Raw genomic sequence first — 7,190 nt, 5'->3', positions numbered from 1 at the left:
AAAGCAATCTGCATTAATTTGGATCTCTCCTCAAACTCCTGTGGGACATATCGGATCCATTTATCTGGGACATAATTATCCCAACTATGTTTGTCAAATAAGACGTAATTTCAAGCGGATGCAGGATGTGAGATGCTTTATTGGGTCGATGTGACAGCAGGAACCGAGCACCGAGAATTTACCACCACTTCCTTTTGCTGTGGCTCAGATCCCCTACCACACAAATGAATCCTAACAAATCCTTAAACCCCCCCCCTTTCAGTGAGGCTGAGTGAGGGCTGACGTTAGTGGGACGTTGAAGGGAAGTGTGTGAGGGGGAGTGAGGGATGGAGGGAATGAGAAAGAGTAAAATTGGGAACTCACATACAGAGAGGAAGAACAAAAATGGAGATAGAGCGTTTATTATCAGATTCAGTCACGAAGGGCAATGTAATTACCTCCTCCTCCACTTTGAATAACTTTTTCGTTGCTTGCTAGGTTACATTGTTCCGTCAGCTAAAAATAACAACATGCTGTATTCCCTTCATTCTTCATTGAAAGCACCAAGGGACTTTGGGACAGAGGAGAACATATTACACCCTCTCCTTCCTCCTCTCCTTCTTCGCCCTTCCTCCACCGCCTGTCTCTTAGCCCGCTCCTGGCCTCCGTCTCTCCTCCAATCCCTCTCTTCCTCGCCCTTACTGCGTTTCACTTGGAGGACATGGTGTAGCAGCCATGGGGGTGCCACTGCATGTCACGGATGCGCCTCATGGACTGCATCTGGGGGCAGCGGGCACCAAACTCATTGAAATGCCTGTACTCGCCCTTCTCAAGCAGGTACTGGCTGCCACGGTAGCCGGGGAACTGGTAACCAACCCAGCTGGGGAGAGAGAGAGAAGGTCGTGGGGTTAGAAAAACAATTTAAAAGTCGATGTGAGGAGATATGACAATACAGAAAGTGACTGAGTGTGTGAGATTGATCAGAGAAAAATTAGGTGAAAATTGTTTCTAGGAGAAGTAAACCAAATAGGGTTGAAAGAGGAGTGACAGTGAGAGTAAACAGTGTGACAGAAAGAGTAGGGAAGCACAGATGTAGATGGAGGATAAATATCAAACAAATAAAGACATCGATCTGTTGGTCATGCTGTCAGATGCCAGACCGCAGATGTTTCAGACAGCACAGAGCCCAACAAATGAAGTAATCACAGCCTTTAAGAAACAGTGTCTGCAGTCTGCCACACCTCTGAGAGCACTAACAGATAGAGCTGCTGACGTTCATGTCACCATCTGCGAGCTGCTGATGGAAAAGCCTTTTTTTCCTTAACACTCACCCGCCGCTTTCACATAGTGTGTGAATTCTGCTAGCTTGACAATGACGACACAATGTGAAAATTACTTAACACGTGCAGCTAGACCTTTGGTTTCAACTGCTTTTTGCAAATTCGAAGCAATATAATATGCAATGGAATATTTGCTAAGAACAACGATGAAAAAGGTGTTGATTTAACTGGTAGCTGCAAATAGAGACCTCTTTTTAGATATCTGAGCTGCAGCTCCTTGGAAAGTAAGACAAGAAGATCAATACCAATCTCAAGACATTGAGATTGGTATTGATCTCAATGTCTTGAGACATTTCCCCCCCAGAAACAAAAACTATAGGATGAGTAAGCCTGTTTGTCAAGTTTCCCAAAAACAGTTGATAAGGACCGCAGGAGGTGCACTGTCTTATGGGAAGTTGTTTGGATGAGTCGAACTAGTTCCTTCTATAGATAAGTTAAAAAACGTAAAATGGCTACTCACGTTCCACAGCTGACCATGATGCTGCCAACCCTATCGGTAAAACCGTAGGAGAACAGGCTGGGGACATCATCGTCCATGATCTCCATCTTACGGCCCTTGAACTGTCCGACCTCGTACAGGCAGATCTTGTGCTTCTCAGGGTCCTACAAAATTGTGGGGGAATAAAAAGCAGGGGAAAGGAGTTGAAATTAGGACAATTAGAAGATTAATCTAAGCAGGCCAAATGAAAAAGGTGCTGAATTTAGACCGTATGTTTCCTAACAAACCGGACAGGAGGTTTACCATGCGGACAGGCCTGAAGGACAGCAGGTAGTCGTTCTTCTGGCAGTTGCTCCAGGAGTCCCAACGGGGGTACTCGCCCTTCTCGAGGATGAACATCTCTCCGCAGAAGTTCATCTGCTCATATCCCACGAAGCTGAAGAGGGGAGGAAAGGTCACAAGGAATAAAGGGGGAGAAGGAGATGAACTTAGTTTAAAGTGTTGTGAATTGTAACAAAACTATGTGGAAAGGTTAACAAAAAGATCATTGATTGCTTAAAAAAATGTGTTTGATATGTAATCTGTATTATGTACGTAAGTTACATGTTTTACTTAGGTACATACATTTACAGAGGAATAGAGTTACTTAACTTGGGTTACATATGTAAGTTAAGTAGGTCTATGCTAGAAATATGACATTAAATCTGAACTTTTTCCTCTAATCTAATTACAATTACTACAACCACTAGAGGTCCCCATGTAAACATAAACATAAAAGTAGATCATAAAAAAAAAAACTTGTTTTTTGAAGATGTTTTGTTAGAAGCAGTAAAACATGCCTTCTGCCTACTTGTTTTTGCTTGCATCTTGAAATAACTCATAACCTTAATGGCAATTGGTCCACATTGATTCATGACTGACTAATTGATCCAATCAGTGGAAAACGGCTTCACTACATTCAGTCTTTCGGTTTGTTGCTTTGTCATGTTATGAGATTTAGGCATTGAAGTTCACTCTAAATCTGCCCTCTTTGCAGATCATTCGGGATAAAAGCATCAGATACATGCTCAAAATGTGAAGAGGGAAATGTCACATAATGATGAGGTACAATTTTGCAATCGCCTGCTCTGTTCTCAGAGGAGTGTAGGTGTTGGGTGCAGTATGATTACTTGCAGGTGGGTGGTGTACGCGCTGCTTTACATGTAGAGGCTACTTACGGGCCACAGTTGACGCGCAGGGAGCGAACTTTGTCCATTCCCATTTCGCACACGTTCATACACTCGCCGTTGATCTCAATGCAGCGACCCTGGAAGTTCTCCTGGTCGAACACGCACATCTGGATTGTTGGGGTGAAGAAAATGACAGTGAAAAAGTGGTCGCAAAAGTGGTTTCAAAGTTAAAGCCGACACCTAAAGACAGTAAAAACCTGATATTGATGGAAAAGTAAAAGTGACTTTAGGTTTGGTAAAAGGAAGTGACTGTGATTTTGGGACAGCTTTCTCCACAGTGACTGAAAGCACAAAAGCCTCCCATGGTATTTTCCTGTGACATGTAGTTGTCGACCACCCCCTCACTGAGCTTTGAGCAGCAGCAGGTCATGATAATAGACATCAGCCCAGAAGGTAAACTGCTAGTGTGAGGCCAGCTGATTCACATGGTGTGAACAAGACTGTATGGTATATCTGTAGATGTTTGATAATCTGTCATACTTGGAGTGTAGTGTGTGTGTACTGCACCTTGTAGGACATCATGCCCGTATCAGACATCTTGTTGTGAGCAGCCTTCCCATCGGTCTGGGAAGCAGACTTGGACTTATCTCCTCCAGCGGACATGATTACTGAGGAAAGAAGGTGCTTTGAATCAATTCAAAGTGGTTAAACCATAGAGATGAACAAAGCCGACCCGATATCACTATTGGTTTGTAAACTACTTATCTGAAGTTTTGAGTCTGGCATTTCAGCCATTGCCATGTTGTTTAGCTTATATTAACTTGTTTAGCTTTGTGCTTCCATAATTAACGTTAACTATAGTATTAGTGGAATGCACATTTTGGCAGAAAAAACATGCTTAAAAGAGAATGTACCTATTGTACAAAAATACATTTGACCAAAACGCTGAACAACGTTGCTGGCTATTTTAAAGAGTACAGGTTTTCCACAATGGCTTCAATTATTCGCCCTGGAGGATCCTGTTTGGGTAAAACATTATTTTGCAATTATATAAAAACACCGATGTTGATATTTGTTTGAATATCACCGTTACTAAGAAAAACAAATGTTAAATTATCCACAATAAAGTAATAATGACACGATTCTATATTTAAAGATTAAGAGTATCATCTGTTTAGGAAAAGAATAAAACAAATACCCATCCACCCTTTTCTGACACCCCAACCCTAGGAACTTTTATAGAAACTCTAACAAAGCTAAATTCCAGTTACATTTTACGAGACAGACTACTACCTTGTCACCCTTTCTTCTTTACACATTTCTAGAATAAAACATCAAACATGTCCAAAATGAAATTGTAGGCAGTAGCAGGTTTTGCTGATTTTTAAAGTTAAATCTAGTTCACAAGCATTAGTTTTAGCAAATGATATACTGGGAATAAACATACATGTTTATTCCTAGTATAAGCAATGTTGGACTTTCAAATCACGAGCTCAAACTACAAACTACTTTTCTCATTTTTAGGTATAACATCATTTTTGCTCTCTACCTCCCTTCTTTCTGTTCTGGTCTCGCTCTGTATGATGTTTGTCCACTGTCTTACCTGTGGCAGTGTGTGCGTAAAAGAGTAGACTCGGGGCTGAGACTGGTGGTCTGTGAGAGTAGCAGGCCCCTCGCGGCTTTTATATGCTGGCGCCCAGAGAGAGGGGATTATGGACACAGAAACAAACTCGCTGAGCTCACAGCCCCCACAGAATAGAAATACCCCCATCATCAAAGAGAGAGGGAGACACAGAGAGAGCCAGTGGGACAGAAAGAGAGGCAGAGAGGTATAGGTTTGAAAAAGTATGAGGGAGAAAATGTGACAAACTGAAAAATCAATGTATGGTTTGCCTCAGAGGAATAGACAGATAACTTCAATTAAATGGCCAGCCTGACCATGTTAACATTTAGGAGCCTGTCACAAAGTTATTCATTCCACAACTGTAATTTAAGAGGAGCTGGGACAAACAATAAAAGGAAAAGCAATAAGCTGCGAGAAGCAATAACCTCGCTCCGTTTGGGAAAGAGGTTCAGGTGTACAATAATCTAAATGTCTCTCTCAGCATTGTAGGAGAAGGCTATTAAATTAAAGCAGGCCTTTTTCTTGTGGTGGGCGTTCATCCGCAAGGTGATTATTCTGAAGTGCACAAGAGGGAACAAGCAACCCTAAGGTCCAATGTATCTCCAAATTTAGAGGGCAGTTCACATGTGCTGCTGAGGACAGGAGGGAAATCAAGGCTACAGCTCTTCACCAGATGAGAACCCGAAAGTAAAGCTACTCATGTCTTCGATTCAGAGGTCGGCCTCATTAATCAGAGCAAGATATTAGTATTATGTAGTTTAGTATAATCCTTACACTCAAGTTAGCATGAGGGAAAGGTCAATTGGGTACTGATTGTAGGCCTGAATCACACTTTCCTCTGATTGGCTGTTAGATGTCCTAAGAGAACGTATAAAAAAAGGGAAAGTATCATCTTGTCCTTGTTCTCCATCCTCTCGACAAGACAGAAGGGGGCGCTTATCTTTTGACTTGATTCAGTTAAAGTCAAACATCCATCATCCAAAAGGAAATTCGAGCAGATAAAACATCTAAAGAGGATACTATCTTTGCAGGAGTCAGACTGTATAACTTGTTTTTGTCTCAAGATCACAACATAGATCATGGAATCGACAAAGCATAAGCTAAAAAAGTGTAAAAGAATATACTTCTGTTTTACTGATGAAACAATTTATTTTAAACAAAAGGTTTTATTCAAAGAAATGTACTTTTCAAATAAAAATGTCTAAGTCAACACTCCACTAAGTCTGATTTGAAATAAGTTAATATTTGAAATAAGTATTCAATTATCAGATTTATTTTATTAATTTGAACTTTATTTTAAGAGAACAGAGAATAGTATTTTTTCACCCGGTAGTATTCATATATATATATATATATATATATATATATATATAGTAGTTAAAACGGGTCCAATATAGGGGTTAAAACCCATCTTAGCATTAGAACAAACATAGATAATATCAAACATTAACATAAAGGAGAATAAAATAACCATTGAAGAGGCCCTATTATGCTTTTTGGGGTTTCCCTTTCCTGGAGTGTGTTCTATAGGTTTGTGTGTATGTAAATGGTCTGCAAAGGCTAAAATCCCAAAGTCCCCCCCCCCCCCACACACACACTCTGAAACCCCTCTATTGGACTCCTTTGTGTACTTCTGTAACGTAGTGACATCACTATGTAACACAAGTTTTTCTATTGGCTAGCAATATAAAGGAATGTGTATCTCTAGGAAAACATCATTGTAATTTGTTGATTAATAAACGTTTAGATGATATGTTCAAAAATCACACATGTGTGCAATGCAGCAAATATAAAGTCTTTTACTCTTGTAAAGCACGGTAGGGGTCTAAAACAAATTTCCATTTATACGTGGCACAGGTGGAAACATCACATTAATGATTTACACTATGATCCAGCTCCTTATAGAGAGAGTGTTCATGCTTAGCTGGAGTTATAAAATAAAGCATCTAATCCGATGGGAATAGATGAACTAGAAACCAGAAACAAGTTCTTCAAAAAGGCCTTTGATCAGTGTCCTGAGTGTGGCAGTAATTTCCGAAATTCAACTTCAAAGTCTAATCAATTCCATATCCTGCTCACATCACTGAGCAGAGGCACCACTGAGGCTTTTACAGCTACTACTACCTTACAGTAAATATGTCCATTCACCAAGTGGGCCCCACGTAATCCATATGAAAAGTTGATTGGAATTACATCCATTAGATATGGATTTATTTATTTTTTTATTACCATATTCAAGAGATCATTGAGGGGGAACCATCATTTACAATGACTTCCAGTTGATTATATAAACATATAAAAGGAAAAGCAAAACATAAACAAAAAAATGATACATTTAAACAAAATAAAAAGTGACAAGACATATTCATGCACTTCCTGAAAATTTGAGGGGTTTTTAAGCAATTTATCAGTAGGAATTTGTTATGTTCAATATCTCAAACATACTATTATAGATCTTTGTGTCCCGTTTCTGTGAGTGTCCTTCAGATGCTTTAACACAGCTAGCATTTTTATATTTCGTTACTTTCTTTGTCTTTCATCCTATTCAGGAAATAGTTGGCACTTTGGCATGAGTGTGTGTCTGCTTGACAGTGAGCATGACTCTCTGGGTAATATGTCAAGGACCAGATGAGGCTGGG

At 40.0% G+C, this 7,190-nt stretch overlaps 1 protein-coding gene across 1 annotated transcript; it reads right to left on the bottom strand.

Annotated features, from left to right (window-relative positions):
- Positions 1-385: 385 nt before the first annotated feature.
- On the bottom strand, positions 386-4,633 carry crybb1l2 (crystallin, beta B1, like 2). Its single transcript, XM_063883555.1, has 6 exons — positions 4,531-4,633; positions 3,495-3,595; positions 2,976-3,094; positions 2,062-2,194; positions 1,780-1,922; positions 386-859 (listed from the first exon to the last, which is right to left on the bottom strand). Exons 2-6 carry the CDS (start codon positions 3,588-3,590, stop codon positions 688-690), a joined length of 663 nt encoding a protein of 220 aa, XP_063739625.1. The 5' UTR covers positions 3,591-3,595; positions 4,531-4,633; the 3' UTR covers positions 386-687.
- Between the last annotated feature and the right edge of the window lie 2,557 nt (positions 4,634-7,190).

The sequence above is a fragment of the Eleginops maclovinus genome, chromosome 5 (assembly GCF_036324505.1).
Source record: "Eleginops maclovinus isolate JMC-PN-2008 ecotype Puerto Natales chromosome 5, JC_Emac_rtc_rv5, whole genome shotgun sequence".
NCBI classification, from domain to species: Eukaryota; Metazoa; Chordata; class Actinopteri; order Perciformes; family Eleginopidae; genus Eleginops; species Eleginops maclovinus.
Note: the sequence above shows the minus strand (reverse complement) of the source record. Positions and strands in the feature narration are given on the sequence as shown.